Source organism: Aristolochia californica, unplaced genomic scaffold (assembly GCF_029961685.1).
Source record: "Aristolochia californica isolate CCGP_79_NKW_82.1479 unplaced genomic scaffold, dmAriCali1.0.hap1 SCAF_12, whole genome shotgun sequence".
Classification (NCBI taxonomy): domain Eukaryota; kingdom Viridiplantae; phylum Streptophyta; class Magnoliopsida; order Piperales; family Aristolochiaceae; genus Aristolochia; species Aristolochia californica.
The window spans coordinates 367,525-388,343 of record NW_027181793.1 but is presented as its reverse complement, the minus strand read 5'-3'; the positions used below and the strand labels follow the sequence as shown (position 1 = coordinate 388,343).

Here is a 20,819-nt window from a genome sequence, read left to right as displayed (position 1 = left end):
CCGATTTTTATTCTATTTATGTTCAATTTTGTGTTATGGTGCGGACCCATTTTTCTACTCACATTAAATTTTTTCGCTCTGATTCGGGTGGTGAGTATATGTCCTCTTTATTGAATGATTTTCTGAAGTCTGAGGGCACTGTTCATCAGTTGTCTTGTCCTTACACCCCTCAGCAGAATGGTGTTGCAGAACGTAAACATCGTCATCTTGTTGAAACTGCTCGCTCCTTGCTGCTCCATGCCTCTGTCCCTCCTGAATTTTGGGGGGAAGCTCTTCATACTGCCACTTATTTGATTAATCGTATTCCTTCATTTGTTTCTGGCAGTATCTCCCCTTTTGAACGGTTATATCGTGTTCGTCCTACCTATGAACACTTGCGTGTCTTTGGCTGTGCATGCTTTGTCTTATTACCCCCTTCCTATCGCACAAAATTATCTGCCAAATCTGCTTTATGTGTATTTCTTGGTTATGGGTTTGGTCAAAAAGGATACCGATGTTACCACCCTGAGTCCGGTAAACTATTTGTTTCTCACAATGTTAAGTTCTTGGAGCAATTTTGTTACTTTCGGATTCCCTTGTCTACACCTAGTTTGCATGATCCAGAATTGTTACACATTGATCCCTTTGTTTCTGATGAGCCCCATGATGACCAGTTAATCACTCACCATCCGTCCCCTGATTCACCTCTCAGTCCGGAGGCTTCCTCTAGTCTGCCTTCACAACAGTCACATGCAGGTACTGACTCACCTTCTCCCATGGCGCCTCTCCCTCTTGACTCTCTGGACTCTGGTGATCCGCCTCTTGCCACTCCTCGCGTCTCCACTCGTGTCCGCCATCCACCTCAGAGGTATAGTCCATCTTCATATTTGTTTTCTTCTCCCTATTTGACTTTTTTGTCTAGGATTCATTCTTTTGTTGAGCCTAAGTCCTACAAGGAAGCTGCATCCGATGCAAATTGGCGCCAAACCATTAATGATGAGCTCACTGCCTTGCACCAAACAGGTACCTGGGAGTTGGTGCCACTTCCTCCAGGTAAGCATGTTATTGGTTGTAAATGGATTTTCGAAGTCAAAACTCAATTTGATGGTACACTTTGAGCGCTACAAAGCTCGGTTAGTTGCTAAAGGGTTCTCACAAACTGAAGGCCTTGATTATGATGAGACTTTTGCTCCTGTTGCTCAAATGAAGACCATTCGTACCTTGATCTCTATTGCAGCAGTTCACAGATGGCATCTTCATCAATTGGATGTTAAAAATATTTTTTTAAATGGTGATTTGACTGAGGAGGTATATATGCGACCACCACCAGGCCTTTCTCATCCTGCTGGTTACGTTTGCCGTCTTCGACGGGCTTTATATGGTCTCAAACAGGCTCCTCGCGCTTGGTTTGCGAAGTTTAGTTCCTCCTTGCTTCGTCTTGGCTTTGTTGCTTCCAACTATGATTCTGCTATGTTCATTCGTAAAACTGCTGTAGGGCATATTGTGGTCCTTCTATATGTTGATGATATGATTGTGACTGGTACTGATGAAGATGCATTGCAGATCTTAAACGTCAACTTCATTCTCTTTTTGAAATGAAAGATCTTGGCTATTTACGGTATTTTTTGGGTATTGAAGTTGCCTATTCTCCTGAAGGTTATATTTTGTCTCAGTCAAAGTACATATCTGAAGTGATCAGTCGCGCAGGATTGACAGATGATAGGATTATCGACTCTCCCATTGAACTCAATCATCGCCTTGGCCCTACAGATGGTGACTTGTTGTCTGATGTTACCCGGTACAGAGAGGTTGTTGGGTCCTTGGTTTACTTGACGGTCACCCGTCCTGATATTACCTATGTTGTTCATGTGGTTAGTCAGTTTGCTTCCGCCCCTCGTACCACTCATTGGACTGCCGTTCTCCGCATCTTACGCTACTTACGTGGCACTGTGCATCATGGCTTACTTTTGTCCTTCACCTCTGATTTGGTTCTCACTGGTTATTCTGATGCTGACTGGGCTGGTGATCCGACAGATCGCAAATTGACTACTGGGTATTGTATCTTCCTTGGCAATTCTTTGGTGGTTTGGAAGAGTAAGAAACAATCCGTTGTCTCTCGCTCTTCTGCCGAGGCAGAATATCAGGCTATGGCGTCCACTGCTGCTGAGTTAATTTTGTTTCGCCGCTTACTTGAAGAACTTGGCTTTCCTCAACTGTCTGTTACTCCTATGTTTTGTGATAATCAAAGTGCCATTCAGATTGCCAAGAATCCTGTCTTTCATGAGCGTACGAAACATATTGAGATTGATTGTCATTTTGTGCGGCATCACTACTTACAAGGCTCTCTCACCTTGCCCCATGTTTCCTCCACATCTCAACTTGCTGATGTCTTCACCAAATCGCATACAGCTCCTCGTTTTCAGCATCTCATCAGCAAACTTATGGTCCTTGCACCTTCATAAGTTTGAGGGGGGATGTTAATGTAAATATGTATATTTATCTTTATTTGTCTTTTTTGGTTTGTCCAAGGGTATAACTGTAATTTTCCCTTTCCCTCTTCCTTTCGAATAGGGTTTCTGTTGAACTCGTCGGCACATTGTATTTTCAACATTTTCTGAGTTGCATAAGAAAAAACTCTCTCAAATCAGAGAGATTTACACATAAAGCATAATTGATCATACTCCTTTTATGATCGATCATCCCGATAGTTGACAGTATGAGTTGTCAAGCATAATTAATCATACGCTATACTATGATTGATTATTTTGAGAACTGAATATCTAGCCCCATGAACCATGATCGATCAACCTACTTGGATTGATAAATCAACATGTTATTTTTGATAAGTTGAAAATTCAATTCATCTATGGTCTGATTGATTAACAAGTCTGGGGAACTAGAAAATATAACCATTAGAAATGGTTGATCAATCATATCTTTCTAGTGATTGTCAACACTTTTTGTAGCCTTTTGAAGATGGGCAATAGTTTGGTTGGAAAACTTTTAGATACCCCTCCAAACATGTCTTGGAGAGTAATGTGAGCATTTATTGGTTATTCATTACATTCAAAACCATTTTATTTGAAATTCCTTCACAAATCTATTTTTGAGAGAAATAGAGCTATTCTCTTGCAAAAAACTTCTTTCCTCTCTCAAATTCATTGTGCATCCTAGCATTTCATGCTTCGACAATTCATCTTTTGTTCATTAAAATATTGGGCACTTGGAAATCACTAGGAGAGTTGTCTCTCCATATTCAAGGGTGTGACTTTTTGTTTCTTGTTATATTTTTTATTTATTCTGTCAAGGTTGTTCTGGAAGTTGGAATCTAGGAAGGGAAGCTTGCTAGAGCTATAATCTACCTGAAAATTCTCTGGGAGAGATTTGTGTAGTGTATTTGAGCATTATACATGGCTTAATAGAGAGATGAAATCTCTTTTGTGTAAAATTTCAGCTAATAGAGTTTATTAGTGAAATTTTCCTGAGCACAATTTTTGGGCAGTGATTACCAATAGGGGAACATTGTGAATAAAATTCTTTTGTCTTCTATTTTGGTATGTGTTTTTTTAATCAATTTACTTTAATTTTTACATATAACCACCAAAATTTTAATTTTAAATCTCAACTCACCCCTCTTAAGAAGCTACCTGGGCCAACAATTGGTATCAGAGCAGGCCATACTTTGAAATCTAACGGTATTTGATATTATTCCTTGATTTGAAGGTGTTGAAGAGCAGATATGGAAGAGTCTTACATGAATTTCACAATAAGAAGTTTCACCAAGCCAAAATTAATGTGGTGGAGTCTTACATGAGTCTCACAAGAGGTCTCACAGAAGAGTCTCAGTTACAAGTGTTTAGTTATTTTAGTCTTTTATTTATGTTTAGTTATTCAATTGTTTTAGGACTTATGTTTTAGTATTTAACTTTGGGAGTAAGTGAGACATCAATAATTTAATTGTAATTGGATTTTACTTATTTCTTCTATTATAAATAGAGGCCCATTGTATTATAATTACAACAAGTCGTTGGTGTATTTCTCTTTTCCAGAAATTCAACATGGTATTATAGTGGTTTTTGTAAGTTGACTCGGTTAAACCACAAATATAATATGATTCTTTCTGATCTTTGATCTGTATTAGTTTAAGTTTGTACCTCTATAATGAACTTTTCATATTGAAAATTATATATTAACTAAAATATTTTCTAGTCTACTTTCCTACGCAAAAGAAATTTTTGCAATCAGACTTTTTTACAATTAGAAATTAATATTTAAAGCAGAAAAGGTCAGACTTCAACAGAAGTTTAAGCAGTATCAGAAAACTTCAATTTTTTAGGTATTTTATGCGATCTATAACAAGACTTTCTATGGAGAATTATTTTTAAAAGATATATTTGTAAGTTTATTTTCTTGCCTATTAAACCAATTTTGAATCAGAGTTTTCCAGAGGGAGATATCATATCAAAAGAGTCAATAGTCATGCTGGCCAAAGAAAAAGAGTACTCATTTTGGCTAGATTACAAAGTTCTAAATCTATCAGATTATTTCTCTCAAAATAAATATATTTTATGAAGAAATGTTATACTTGAAAGAAAGGTATAGAAGTCTAGTTTCATAAGGAGAAAATTTCATGTCAATCTAATATATATGTAAGGAGATAATCGTATTGGAGTCGACAACTATCAAGCTAAAAAATGATGAAAATAAAGAGGTCATAACATATTCAAGAATGGAGATTTTTATGTCAAATTAGGTATAAATTAAAACTCTTCGAGTCTATTTTCTTAATCAACCATCATTTTCCAATTCTGATATGTATTGTGGGAGATATTGGTATTAGAAGTACTAAAGGTCAGTTATGTTGAAAATCTCTCATTTTTCCTATGTTTTCTTGTATCATCTCTCCTTGCATTGACGTGAATTGAGTTTCCTTTTCTCCTAGAATTCTAGTTTCTTAGCCAAAATCCTCTTCTAATCATAAATTTTTGGTTAGAATTAATCACTTAATGATTTGCTCGTTCAAGGTATGCAAAAATTTCCTATTTCGATGTTGTTTTCAATTTTTGCCTTTTTGTTACTTAGTTGTGTATCATACGCATCATCAACTTAAAAAATTGTGGTCACCCCCAAAAAAGTTATACATGGTCAAATTTACTAAGTTTTACCGTTATAGTCTCCCATAGTTTTTTTTTATAGAAAAAAGAGGTTATATTCTAGAATTCATTTGGAAGTATGAGTGTTACATAGTCATCTCATTTCGGGTAAAATTGTTCTCCTCTAGTATTTCTTCAGTTTATCTTCATGTGTTTTCATCACTCCAGAGCAATGCTTAGACCCACTACCTAAAATGTATAGGAGTGTGCTCAACATCCAATTTGAGTGAAGTCTTTTATTTTTCACCCAAGAAGTAATTTGTGTTTGAGCTATCCTTACAAAAGTGAGTAGTCTTTCTGTTAAGCTTTAAAGTTGGGGCATTTTTTTGCCTTTAAAATTGAGTGGCGTGTGTTTCAAACTATGACTGTTTTGACTTGTTTATGAAGCTTTATGGTGCAACTAGGAGTGGTATTTTCTCCCACATTGTGTTTTGTCTAAGTTGAGTCTCTTTGTCTTTTTTATCCCCAGTTTGAGGGGGAGAAGTAGAAGAAAAAGTATATGAAAGAGGTTTTTTTCACATTTTGTGGTAATTTTATGTGACCAAAATATTCAAGAACATGGGAGAAAAAATAATGATGAATCTATGAAAAAAGTTTAGGCAACGAAGATTGAAGACCAAAAACCTTTTAATTGCAAGTTGAAGTTATAAACTCTAGTTTGAGGGGAGTATTGAAGAGCATATATGGAAGAGTCTTACATGACTCTCATAGTAAGAAATCTCACTGAGCCGTAATTAATATAATGGAGTCATACAAGAGTCTCACAGGAGGAGGTATCATAGAAGAGTCTCAGTTAAAAGTTTTTAAGTTATGTTAGTCTTCTATTTATGTTCAATTGTTCAATTGTTATAGGACTTTTATCTTAGTGTTTAACTTTGGGTATAATTGGGATAAGGTAGTTTAATAGTAATTGGATTCGACTTGTTTCTTCTATTATAAATAGAGGTTTATTGTACTAAAATTAAAACAAGTCATTGTATTTATCTTTTTCAGAAATTCAACAGAAGGTAACTCAAGACAAATTACTTCTTCCCAAAGGGCAATCTACCAACTGTCCCCCAATGTTAAATGAAACAAATTATGATTATTGAAAGGTAAGAATGAAGTTCTTTTAGTCCATGGATTAGGAAATTTGGCATGTCATATTGAACCATTAAAAATGATTGATGGTCATCTCATCTCGAAGGAGTATAGGGATTTGACTACGGAAGAAAAAGAACAACTTAGAACAAACTCAAATGCCATAAATGTTTTCTTATGTGCCTTGGGTCCTAACGAGTTCATTAGAATCTCAACTTGCAAAACCGCCAAAAAAAAATTGGGACAAGTTGGAGGTGACCCATGAAAGAACTACAAGCATCAAGGACTCTAGGATTAGCTTACTTGTCGCCTAATACAATGAATTCAAGATGAAAATGATCATGTCTGTTGCTGACATAAACTCCAGGTTCACCCATATGATTAATGAGCTAAACATACTTGGGCAAGAAATTTCCCTATATAGGAGAAATGACAAGCTCCTTAAGGCACTTCTCAAATCATTGAACAAGAGGAAGATTATCATTCACAAAAACACAAAGTTTAAAACCATGAGCTCAGACAAGCGATTAGATATCTTCCTCACCTATAAGATGGAACTGGAAGAAAAGGAACAAGAGTAGCCAAAAGAAAAAACATTTCTCTCAAAGCTAAATTTGGTGAAGGCTCTAGTGAAGAAAACTCTTATGAAGTGAGTTTCATCATTAGACATCTTCAAAAGATGTATAGGAAGAAGAAGAACTTTAGGAGAGGCCAATTCAAGCGCAGCAATGAAAATATTTTAAGAAAACCGATGTTTGTTAGGAATGTGGTAAAACAGGACATAAAATGAACAAATACCCGAATCTAGAAGGAAGAACCTTATCCTCAAGCAAGGATTCCAAGAATAAGAAGAATGTATTGATCTCAGCTTGGGATTTAGTTGAGGAAGAATCCAACCATTCCGAATAAGAAAAGAGTGATGTAGGATTCGTGGCATTTGAGGGTGGGGACTCCACTACTTCGGAAGTGATAGTGATTTGGACTATGAGAACGAACTTGAAATTTTACTTAAAAATTCTATTCATAGTCAAAATAATTATAGGGAAAAATATAATGCATAAAAAAAAAAATGAGATTGCCAAGCTCAAGAGTGAGCTGGTTGCCTTAAAAAAAGTAAATGAAAGGCACTCAGCTAATTCTTCAAGTCTACATGGTGTGATTGAAAAATTATCTTGTGATATATTACCTTTTGAGAAGAAATGTGTTGAATTAAAATAACAACACCAAATTCCATTGTACAAGAGCACACCTAGGAGGAAACTTGAGAAGGACAAAAAGAATCAAGCACAAAAGTTTACTCCCATTCCCCTAAGTAATGACATTTGAATCACAATATCCTATATAATTGCTTTACACTAAACAACATATTCAATTGTCAATTTTTGAACAAGATCTTAATGTTTAAAAACCAACCAACTTCTTGCAAATTGACGGAGATATGTTTTTCCAACGTTCATTTATCATCTCTTAGTACTTTTTGCAGTTTTTAGGAAAGTTTGACCGAAGAGATAATTTAGCACAATTAACAACATCATGTACAAATCCCAGTGAGGATATATTTCCACCATCAACAAACTTAAACACTTTTACTAGGGGTGATAATATGAGAATCATCTTCTTGATTTTTTTCCAAAATTCATCATTAAATACTAAATATTTATCTTATTTACCCTTCTTTATAACCTTGTTTCCAAATCCATGTAGACAGATCCCTCAATCCTTTGATGCAAACATTGTTTCAAAATCAGACCCATACAAAAAACATAAATATAAAGTTTCTTGGATATGTATTACCTGAATAATATTAATTAAATCATGACAAATGTATACCTTCGTGAGGCAAGACACTCAAGTCCAATGAAATATATGACTAATCTAATTTTCTCCCTCGTCTACCAATTGTTTACGTATATAAATAATAGTCATAATTTTGTTTTATTTCACGATTGCCTCATAAACACCTTTCAATTTACAAATGTCTTCAATTACTAAATCAATATAATGTGTAATTCATGGACTCCAATATATAGCTTGTAATGTTTCTTGCATCATTTTACCAGCCAGTTTGTAATTCGATGCAATGATAATGTGACAATAATGTGAGCTTTGATTTCCTCTACAACCTCATCCGTTTCGTTAGTTGAAACAATTATTTTGCATCCTTCACTTTTCCACTAGCATCAATCACATAATACATATTGTTTCTTTGTTTAAACCGGCAAGAAAGTTGATTAAACTTTTTACTGGTTGGACTAGTCTAACTATCACACACCAATGTGCATCCCTACATTTGCTAATTATATCTAAATGATCGGTTTCCTCATACAAATACAAAGCTTCACGTCTTCCCCTGCTTTAGTAATAGCATAATAATTCAGGTAAAATGTTCATATTGTGTAACGTGTAAGAATTACATTATAGTAGAAAATCCAGTGATCATTGTGTATGTTATCTTTCCAATCCATCTTTTCACATATCTTTGAACTTGCGTTGAGTTGGTTCCTTGGTATGAGATACAAATGGGTCCATTGGTCATGTCTTCTTCATCTGTGAAATATTTTCATCTTCACCAAATACATATGTATATTTAACTTTCCTCTTGGTTAGCTTGGAAGAGCCACTTATGTGCAAAAGACTTAAGAGTGTCGAAAGTCTTGAATCTCTCTAATTGTCTCTATTATATCTTGCTGCGAATAAATCTCTATCCTTCTAACTAGATGTACAAGAGGGACTAACAACTTCCATTTGTTCTCTTTTACTATGTTCTTGCATATGAGCATCTTTTAATGACTCTTTCATTGCTCACCGCTTGTTTGAAGCATCTTTATCCTTCATGTTACTATCTTCATCTTCTCCATACCGGATGTTCTAAGACATCATCAGCAATTACATTTTTCTAGCCTTTTCTCATGTTTCTACTTTCTTATATCTAAGGAGTGTGTTAAAATAACTTAGAACATATGTGGGACACTTTGTATATGGTTCAACATCACCTGAAATGCTCGCTAAATGTTGTTTTAACCTATTGATTCCTCCATGCATGGATCTTGTTGAGTGTATATATATATAGGGTTGATCTATTAAGAAAAATCATTTGGTGTGAAACATATATATATATATCAGTCGCCCCATCATGATATATACACACACATGGCTGAGATAACGTTCCCCATCATGATATATATACACACATGGCTGAGATAGCGTTGCCCATCATGATATATACACACACATGGCTGAGATAGCGTTGAACAAACAACTGAGACAACCGTAGAACAAACAGCTGAGATAGCCGTGGATCGGACAACTGAAATAATTGTTTCACATGTTTCATACCAAATGACTTTTTCGTATTGGATCTGCCCTCGATACTTGGATTGCTCTTTTGAATTTCCCACATTTAAGAAACCCAGGAATCATTGCATTCCAAGATATTAAATATCTATCTCTCAGGCATGTCATCAAACTTCTTACAAGTATTGGATACAATCTAGCTCAGAATACCGTCCATCAATGAGTTCCTCACATATGCATCAAATTCCATCCCATATTTTACAATAAAACAATGGATCTTCAGTCCATAAAAAACTAGAAATAATTATTTCAGGACGAGAAGAGACGGCATTGAGAGGAGGAAGAGTTAAGTGGTCGATAACTTTCATTCACAGAAATAATGACTTAAACAGTATAAAAGGAACATATCTGTGCAACCTTATCGTGTTCTTAGCCTTTGCATATCTCTGCAACCTGTGCTACTTCTCACAGAAATGATTTACTTAAACAGTATAAAATAACATTAAAGAATAAAAGATTTGAGTCTGTCACAACTTACATTCACAGAAAGATGAAAAGGGGGAAGCCTCACTTGTATAATGGCTTTAGTATAAATAATTTTTTTTCATATTTGTAGAAGATCACAGCCTGACAAAAGGTATAAAAACCTTGGTTCTGCCTCGTAAAGAAAATCCCATCATAGCACCCACAAGCCAAAAAAAAAGCCAAAAGAGAGGCTTCAGTGTCAAGCCTTCAAGAATAAATCCTCTTCCAATAGGACCTCTACCTATTGTACAGTTTGAATCTTCAAAAAATTCGTCTATCTTTTAACCTTGATCTGAATAAAACAGTTAAGACCCAGAACCCACAACCACCATCAAGCTCGGTACAAATAAAATTTTGATGCCACAATCTGTTCTTCCCTGGACAGCTTAGATGTGGTTGATCAAGTATTTATTATTGAACTTCTCCTTTTTGCGCCTCGATGCAGACACAAATGCCCAAAATGGTCAAAACAAAGCTATGGTTTGCTTTGAAAACCTAAACCACAACAATATTGCTCCTCAAAACTTCTCAACTCCCATTTCAACTAGTGTGAAGCAGAGATTGTGAGTGGGTTTTCTCACCAAAGCTCTTCTTTGTCTTGACTTTGTCGAGACGAGCTTTACGGACGGCTTGTTGGATTTGCCTCTCATGTTCCCTGAGCATCTCATCAATATTTTCTCCAGTAGGGAACAACGGACCAGAGTAGTGGATCCTGCTCTTCTTAGGTGTGTAACCCTGCTATCATTTAAAGAAAATATACAATCGTAAGAAAAATACACTACAGTATTACTTCACATATAAGAGAGACGCGTTCAAGATGTAGATAAGAGCTAAAGTCACAAGTGAAAAAATTCTGGATGTAGCAGTAGAGGCACAACCACGAAGTGACTAGAGAAAGCTTTACTAGTTAAAGAAATTCCTACATTCATTAAACTATATATAGATCATACAAAGATCTCTAAGTTCCAGTGAAGCTAAGAGAACTGATCAGTACGAGCACTACAAGCCTGCTGCTGAAGTCTTCGGCAGAGCCCATCATGATTAACATAGGGAATGTTGGTAGACGGCCATGCCACATACAGTTTACAGCAACATGGCCTCTGGTCTTGCATCAAGCAAAAGGACCTCCACGTGGTCAATGGTTCTCAGACATACTGGGATCACATAAAATAAAATAGTATCTTTGCGAAATCTAAAGACCAGAGTACTAAATGTACAAGAAAGTGACTAACTAGAAGAGAATTGCATAGACAAGTACTTACCACCGTAGAATCTTTGTCTGCAACCTTTTTGGTCTTCTTGAGTGAAGATGTGGGTGCATCCAACAAATGGTGGGTCCACTCTTGCTTGCCAGGATCTGTGTCATCTAGAGGATTGTATCTGGCAATGGATCTCTGCTCTGACCAATAGGAATTATTTGTTTCTCGGTGATTATCAGATTTTGCATTCGCTCTCGATGAACCAAAGCCAGAGTGGTTGGAAACGTCAGTGACAACCTGAGGCATGCATGATCTCTGTGTTTTCAATTCCGGCCCATGAGGACCTCCCAAAGAACCAAATGCTGGACGAATCTCATCTTCTTTGAATTTCTTAGTACTATTCCAAGAGGAGCCAAATGCATTAGGATGATACAATGGGCCAGAGTGAGAGACACCATTAGCAGAACTTCCTCTTGGAGGATTCAGAGGGAAGCCAGAACCACCTTCCTCTTCAGGATTGTATTTCTCACTGGTGCTTTTGGGATTTGATTGTCCATTTCGCTTCTGAAATGATCATCAGAGTTTGGAATAATTGACACTTTTATTGCAAAGTTGGAATCTTGCTTTTTCTATGGGTGGAATAAAAATATAAATGCTTGAAACATCAGTAACTGAAAATGTTAACCAGTTCAGACATGACCAGTTAGTACCCATACTGTCACATAAGCAAATCTGTGAACTTGGCAGGTTTTTCATTAACATAGCCAAGCCTGCCGTGGCATTAAGATTGTGTTTTTTTTAACTTATCATATTTTTTCAATAGAAAATGGTTATTTTTACTCATGAAGCGATTGAGCAATATCTTCCCACTTGCAAAATTGTGCAGAAAATGAAAGGAAAGGCTGCTAAACAACTGAAAGTCCGTTTAATGCATTCCATGTGTTGATATTTATTGGCAAAATCTAGCAGTCCCACGCATGCTGATTCCCCAAGTCTTTGACAATTGTTAAGCCTACAGTAGAAATGCCTAACAAAAAGAAACATACTTGTGTTGATCCTCGTAGTTCGGCATTGGCATCTGCAGCTGGCATCACTTTGGAATCTATTGGTCCCCTCAACATGGAATCTGCACCATGGCCTTTCATGGCTGCTGCTCTTTGTCTAAGATTCAAATAGCAAAGGAAAAAAGAAAATTAATGAGTCTTGAGGAAGACCAAAGAAAAATCTTTAACGAAACTCCCTGTAATCATAGTTGATTAACAAAGCTACAAAAAATTAAATAGGGTAAAAACTTATTAGATGCATCAGGGTCTGTGGAAGCTCAAATTGAAAAGGAGAGAATATGATCGTGGCTTTCTTTAGATCAGACCGAATTTAGTTAAAAATAAAAAATAAAAAAAAAGAAAAGAAAAGAAAAGCATTTTTTTGAGAGGCCATACTTTCTGGCCTCCTCTTCCCGAAGTTTAGCATCAAACTCCTTGCTTGGTGGGTATTTGGGCAAACTTGAAGGTTCACAGGGAAGAGGTCTTGTTGTGAAGAACTGAAATAACAAACATAAAATGTCGTAAAAAAAAGAAGCCAAACATCTGCATCAAAAAGTTAATAATAAATTCAGGCAACTCAATACTTATAGTTTAAAAGACCTTCAGGGGCAGAGGAATTAACCTCACTCTTAAGGGCAGATGTTGCAGTTCCCCTGTCATCAGGTTCTATGGCAAGAAGTACATCCAAGAGGGTCAAAGCTGAAGCAGGGAACTCCTTGAATGTCTCAGCAACACAACGCCTATAAGGTTGTTGAGGTTTAAAAATAGTTGCATGAGGTAATTTTGATTTCCTCCAGTACTCCTCCAATGGGGACCCACAAAGCTTAAAAATCTTATGCAATTGCTCCACCTACAGGAAATGGGTGACATAAACCAGTGAGAGTGTTTCTTTTGATTTGGACCAAAAATATATTACTTTAGACACTGGTGAGGCTTGAAACGAAAACCTTCCCCATATAAAAGCACCAGAAGTGACCACTTAGAGGAGGCCCAAGATTACTAATGTGAATAATGAAGGTTGAAAGGAGACACTAGAAAGAAACAGGACAATTGATGGACCAAAATCCAAAAATGTTCCCAGTCAAACAGTAATCTCCGGTTGGCACTGGTCAAAAGGTCAAAGAAGAATATAACTGGTCCACATACCACTAGTTAAAAACGAATTGATTAGGTAGTGAGGGTAATTTCCCAGATTCTTGGTGTGTGGCACAGATGGTGAAAACAAAGTGTCTCAAGAGTTACAATGTGTTGAATGACGTGCTACTTCAAAGTGCCTGCATCAGGTTTACCTTGACTCAATGTAAGAATAAATATTACCTCTGTTCTTCCGGGCATTACAGGCTTTCCCGCAAGCAATTCTCCTAGGATGCAACCTGTACTCCACATATCAACAGCAACTCCATACTCTGTAGCTCCAAGTAGAAGTTCAGGAGGCCTGTACCACAGAGTCACAACACGGCTTGTGAGTGGCTGCTTCTGACCAGGATGGAAATATGTGGCCAACCCAAAATCTCCAATTCGAAGATTTCCACTGTTGTCAATCAGAAGGTTTGATCCCTTGATGTCTCGATGAAGCACCCCCCGATCATGACAGTGCTCAAGCCCAACCAGTAATTGCTGCATGTAACACTTGACCTGGAACCATGGCATAACTAAATAATCTAAGTTTATTGCCATTTCTAAAATTTTAGGAGCACATGATAAATAGCAAAGCACAAAGTCATGGTATATCATTTCAATTACCAAAGGGATTCCTTTGGCAGGCACCACCAATGAATTCATCAGGTCATCCACAAACAGTAGTTAGAAGTTCTTATTCTACATGAATACTTAACACAGGACTGAATGGTATACTCATCCGCATGCTTGTGCAGAAGCTTCCTCCAAAAAACACAAATTTACAAAAAAAAAATTTCAAACCATCACTTACAACTCCTCCATTGACTAGTGAATAAATTGATGAAAAATAATGCATACAGCTACAATGTAGAGAAAAACACTGTTTTGACATAAATATACCTCTTAGGTTTTGTTAAATGAGGGAATTTTATTTTGAAATATTTTATCACTTGCACAAAAAGTAGAACATATTTGAACTCAATATATGGAAGGGAAGAGAAGAGCAGGAAAAGAATCCCCATCTCCAAAGTCGACAAAAGGCTTACATTGATGACGTTTGGCATTGGCAAATAATTTAGACATGTACGAGTGACATTAGTTAGATCCCTGTTTGATGAGCCATTACATATATGTCAATTTCATGTTTAGATTTCAAGCTCATTATGTTGCGGATGCATATTACTTCTTTTTCTTCTAGAAACTAGTTGTGCATTACTAATAGATTTTTTTATTTTTTTTGAAAAGGGCATCACTAATAGATTAGTTTCACTTTATGGTTTATGGAGATAGTGAGCACTTATTAGTTGCTCAAAATGATACCTGGATGCCCAGGGTAATAGGTTTCGTATCGTGCCTACAAATAAGAAAATGTCCCGGGCCTTTCAATCAGCTTAAGATCAATGGGACCCACAGCAAACAAATATAAGTAACACACTCTGAAGGGTATGAATAAACAAGCAAATCAGAATTCTAGATTCACTTCCAGGTATAGAAAATACATAAAGGGGCATCAAAAGTCACTCTTTTGTTGAAATGTTATTTATGTTTCTCTAGCTTTTGCGTCCCATTTACAAAAGAATCCAATCAAAATCTCAGAATAAACTATCCTAAAAGGCCATTATAGTGTCACATAAGGGAAAAAATGTCACATGTGGACAACAATTTTTTAGTCAAGTTTCTAAACAAAGATCATAATTATTATAGCTGTAACTCAACTATGTTGAGATCAGGAACATATGCACATATCAAAATCATTATAGCTTTATCACAACTATGTTGAGGTTTGGATCATGAACAATCCAACTTCACTCTGCACGATTCACTATTACTAAAACTTAAAAGTGTTTTTTAAAATGCAAAATAAGCAGCATGACCAACATCATAAATGAAAAATTATTGATTCCACTAAAAAGATGTCATCAACTCAACAAGAAAGCTTATGTGCTATAACAGCATAATCAGGTCTTGTTTGACCATTTAAAACAATGGCATAAACTGGACTAATGACTTTTTTTTTAATTGCAACCATATAATTAAACAGTCACAAATATGAACAATAGCGAGGAGCATGAAATAAGAACTATATTCACCACACATATATAAAAATTTAGTAGAAAACTGAAAACAATTATGTAAGAACAAATACCTGTGGTTCAGTAAACTTGATCCCAGGAGTTGCTGCAAGTCCAGCAAGATCATGCTCCATATATTCAAAGACAAGATACATGCTGCATGACATTCTTGATGTAACCAAACCTTCTAGCTTTATGACATTTGGGTGGTCAAGCCTACGTAAAATCTGGATCTCCCTTGCCATAAAGCGAACACTTTCAGGGTCCATATTAAGAAACCGGACTTTCTTAAGTGCAACAACTTTTCCAGTTTCCAGGTCACGTGCCCGGTACACACTACTATAGGTTCCTTGTCCGATCTGCATCAACAATTAATAAACAAAAAAATGATGAAAATTACCAAGAGCTGCATGACTTTCTGCTGTATTACAGAAATACCCACAGTTAAAAGCCACAACAATCAAAAGGTCATAACCACTAGATGTGTTACGTATCATCACATAAAGTTTTTGAACAGAAATAAGTTTTACTTCTTTTGCAAATAATGACATTTCGATAAAAGGAAACAAGGCCAACAGCAGATAACAATAGCAAGTCAATGAGAGATTGGAGATCTACCCCATCTCTACCAAACCAATTAGCCGTACAGTTTTCTGAGCAAGGAGAATGGTTCCAGGAAAAGGCAAGGTCTTGAATCTCACAAAAATTTGTCAAAGATGACAAGGATGCCCAGAACTGCTTTTAGACTAGCCATGAAAGTTTTGGTTAGGCCTTCTACTACCAATGGTCCAATAACGGTAGATCTAAGGATTCTCAAACCATGCAAGGGAGCAAAACTCAGCATCAGATTATCAGACACACCCAAAGGGCTAGAATACAAGAGAAAATGGAGGCATCAGATCTTATAAACACCACCACTTTCACAAGGTTCTGGGTTCCTCCCTAAGTTTCTATTGAATTCAGCCTAATGGTTCCAAGATTTGGAGTCTTAGGCAAAATAATGGAAGGATGCTAGGGCAATGAGAGAGGCAATCAGTCTCTAGTTTTAAAGAATAATAGCACTGGATTACTTTTTTTTAAATCCTCTAAGAGACTCAAAGATAACTCCATGAATAGCTTTCTCAATTACCTCACCAGGGGAACAGGATTTGCAGAAGAAATCTCTTTATTAGGCATAGGTACAAAAGAATGGCATCAAGGAAGTACGGAATATGGTCCTCTCAAATCCAGAAAGGGTCCAAATAAAAAAATGTTCAATGAAATCTTGAAAGGATGCAGAGAACCAATGATGCATATCAAATCTGGATGTAAATGGCCCTCAAACTGGAAACAGAAGGGGCAAAATAATAGGAGGCACAGAGCTTGCATAAGGACTCTTGATAGGAGTAACTATTCTCTAACAATTGCTAGCAGACGAATTTTGTGCTCCAATGGCAAAAACTAACTTTTCTCTAACAGTTGTTATCAGACGAGTTTTGTACTCTAATGGCACAGCCCACTAGTATCCTTTTTTTTCTTTTCTTTTTTTGTTGAAAAGCCAGCACAGCACACCTGTTGAAAAAAGAAGGAAGACTGCAAGATGGGCAAAGCAGAAAAGGAGATGGATGCACATCAATGGTGAAGCTAATATGTTAGGTGCCTAGCCAATATTCAAAATGCTCCAGAGCTGATAGAACACGGAAATCTGGACCCTTAAAACCTATCCCATGGAGGCACAAAGGTCATTGCACAACTTTGTATCCCAAAATAACCAATGGAGGGCTTCAGATGGCCAACCATTTCCAACACCCTATAAGGTCTATACCACACATCTCCCAACATCCGCTCCTTTTCACTTTGTGACGGCTTTCACTCTAGCACAAACTCTATCAAAAACAAAAACTCAAGCACAGGATAGCCCTTTTTTTCATAGGTCACTCCCTCCGGGATTCGAACATGTGACATGGTGCCTGCTCCAAACCAAATATATGGTACCTAGCCAATATGCCAAAAGCTCAAGAACTAATGGAACACGGAAAATTGGGCCCTTAAACTTATCCCATACTAGGTGGGCCTTGAACGCCCATACCCTAGGTTAGATCCCACAGGATCATAACTTAACATTCTATACCTTGTATAGCTTTTGGGTCACCTACAAGCTGACCTCTAGATCTACACTCCAATAAATTATGCAGGTGCAAGACACTTCAAGAAAATTCAAGGATGGAAATCGCAACGGAATTCCAATTCCTTTCTCATTTGAAACCCCTCCACCTAAAGTTTGTGGCTTCACTTTCAAAAGATGTGCACAAAATGACCTTTTCATGAGAAAGTGATAATTTTATATTTTATAAAAACAAACAACCAATAAAACAAAACAATCTCAAAAAGGGGTGAGCAAACCAGAAGATATTGAGTAAATCATGCACCAGTTATGGTTCCTTCCATGCTTCTTGTTTTCCAGCAGATACCCTATTCATAATAAAGGCTTATAAATCTAAACACTATAAATCGGACTTTAGCTTGATTATGTCAGAAATTACTCAGCAGGTAACCTTTTCATAATGAAGGCTCATAAACATTAAAGTATACATCAAACTTTAGCAAAATAACTGAAATAGAACCCGCTTCGGCAAAAGCATTGACAAGGTTTCAAAACAATAAAACTTAGCAGGAAAACTAAAATAAAAAACTAGGGAAATATTATCTAAAGAACCTCTATGAGTCATCTGCTTTTCTTTTAAGTTGTTTTGCTAATGGTTATTTATGGTTGCACAACCTTCTCCAAAAGAAGAAAATGATACTCATTATTTAAGCTGCTTAAAACAAAACAACATTTCAAAATGCATCTCAAAGTGAAAAAAATACACGTGTAACTGAGTGAAAAAATAAGAATATCAACAGAGGAAGAATTTACTTTATCTAACTTCTCAAATGAATCTGCTCTCCGGGGAACCCACCCTCTGATTGCTTCACAGGACACTGACGTCAGCCAAGAAGGCCACCCTGCAGCAACCAGTTCCGCCTCAACAACATTTGGCACAGTAAATATTCTCAAACTCTGATCATGCCCATTTGCTGCAACACCAACTTTCGCTTGCCTATGATCTGTAACATCAACTATACTTCGCTTTTGATGAGAGTATTTTGTCGATCCCTCATGCACCACAGGTCCCACTCGAGATATTGATACTGGTTTGTTCTCTTTTATCACTTTATTCTCCCTTTCATCTGAATAGATAGGTGTGGAGGCCACATTTTCTCGTGGACTTGGAATTAATCTTGCCTGCCCATCAGCCCCACCACCTGAATCAGTCTCAACTACGATTTCCTCTCTCTTAGAGGAAGTGAAAAATCTTTTGGAGAACTTCTTTGATCCCTTATCTCCACAGATTTCATCATCAGATGTGGCTGTAGCTTTTGAGCAAATACAGCCCATAATACTTCACAGTGACCTGTTACAGGACAGGCCACTGCCCAATTAAATTCGGCCGAGTATGTAGTCCCAAATCCTTGCGGCATTAAGCCTGATGGTGAAAAAAGATCTCTATTGCAACGCAATACTCCATAATTCTGAAAGGAATTCCTTAATAAAACATATTATGTTTCGCCCAATAATCCTCTCTGATTTATCAGAACTTAGCCTTGTCATACAAAGTCCGAAAGAAAAGGTAGTGACAGGGACATTAATGGACCAGCATTGCCTAATGGCATCGGAATCTTAATATGACGAGCTTTTATCACCGGGCTTGTTCCTACTTGAAAATACGCGAAGTTGACTATCTGGACCAAATTCCTGCAATTTCGATTCCTAGTCACCAGAAATCTGAGTTGGAAGCCAAATAATAAGTCCCTTGAATTTTTTTTCAGAAAACCCACGTATAAGTAGAGCAAACGAATCCCGTGTTAGAGATGACAAGGCAACAAAGAAAGCGCACCCAAATCCCAGTTGCAGACAATCCCAGAAACTCAAATGAGAGTGTGTGGAAACCCGTGACCCTGAGATGCCAACGAAAGATCTCCCAACCGAAGCGAAGAATGTCCCAAAGCCGAATTTGCCAAGCAACGAGGGCAATTGAAATCCGAAACCCGTCGAAACCCAGCCAGAAATCCGGCACTTGAATAAAATATAGAAAGCAAAACTGGGCGCCCCCGCGCTGCAATTCTGGCCGAGGACTTCAACGGCGACTCGGGATTGAAAATTTCTTCTCTTTGTGGCTCAATTTGGTTGAAGTTGTCAAAGAATTTTCCTTTCCTAGACTAAATCAAAGGTAGAGAACAAATAAATTAAATTTAGAATAGGTAGAGAAAAGGAAACGGCAGTGACCAGAACTGGGATGCGTGGAAATAAGGAAACCGAAAACTGAATGTATGCTAAATGCTAATGGTTTCGTATCCTATTTTCTTTGTCGTGTGTGCTGTAAGGCTGAACAAGAGAGAGAAAATCGGATCTTGGGAACCCTAAAATCGCGAGGAGCCGAGGGGTTTTGGGACTGTACAGGTTACGATGGCTGACCGGGCGAGGGAGAGAGAAAGCACGGCCTTCCCGTGGAAGGGGAAGGACGCGGCGAGAGGATCCAACCGAGATTTTTCGTTAACGTCAGACAGTGCCCGTTGGAAGACTGTGGGGACCAGAACATCAGTGGGGGCAAATGTTTTGACTATTCCGACCCAATTCTCTTCGGTTCTTTCCTAAACCGTTCGAACTCGACTCGAAATAAACTTGGCTCGGTTCAGTTTTACTTGAACTCCGCTCAAGTTCAAACTAGAAATAATGCTAGTTAAGTATAACAATCCAAGTTTGAGATTTTCCAAGTTCGGCTTGTTAGCTTGTGAATTAACTCATTAGCATAGATTTTTTATACTTTTTACTCTAATTGTTCTCGTCAATTCCCTCTTGAGTTGGTTGATAGTTGTACTTATTTACCTCAAACCTAAAAAACGATCGACCATTCAACCCTTTTGGGCAGCATTTATGTTGTTGTTGTCAATGGAATAAACATGGAAATATTTGTTCTTTCTTTTAGGCCTATTAAGCAGGTTATTATACATTTGTATGCTCTATTGCAAAGTCTTGGACTCATCTATGATAACTTGCAGTTCAATGGTACTAAATTCATTATAATATTGTTTATTTATTTTTATAATTTTTTTATTTTTGTATTTTTAAATGTGGGTTGGAGCTCAAGCTCAAACTCGATTCCAATTTTAAGCTCGAGTTCGAAGTATTCAGATCAAGCCAAACTCGAACATATGTAGGTTTGAGTTTGGCTCAGCTCGATGCCACCCCTAGTTGTTGTTTATACGAAGTCTCAAACCAAGCCAGAGAAAAAAAGAAAAAACCAAGATTCCTTAGATTGTTGTTTAACTCGAAAG

General features: G+C 37.0%; 1 protein-coding gene across 2 annotated transcripts; it reads right to left on the bottom strand.

The window, feature by feature from the left end:
- Positions 1 to 9,928: 9,928 nt before the first annotated feature.
- On the bottom strand, positions 9,929 to 19,984 carry LOC137945257 (probable serine/threonine-protein kinase At1g54610). Of its 2 annotated transcripts, none has more exons than XM_068791047.1 (8): positions 18,361 to 19,984; positions 15,539 to 15,823; positions 13,591 to 13,908; positions 12,896 to 13,123; positions 12,670 to 12,770; positions 12,277 to 12,391; positions 11,294 to 11,794; positions 9,929 to 10,769 (listed from the first exon to the last, which is right to left on the bottom strand). In XM_068791047.1, the coding sequence occupies exons 1-8, from the start codon at positions 18,880 to 18,882 to the stop codon at positions 10,572 to 10,574; spliced, it is 2,268 nt and encodes a 755-aa protein (XP_068647148.1). In that variant the 5' UTR covers positions 18,883 to 19,984; the 3' UTR covers positions 9,929 to 10,571. The 2 variants fall into 2 exon arrangements, with proteins under 2 accessions (XP_068647148.1, XP_068647149.1); XM_068791048.1 differs by having other exon boundaries at positions 9,929 to 10,766.
- Between the last annotated feature and the right edge of the window lie 835 nt (positions 19,985 to 20,819).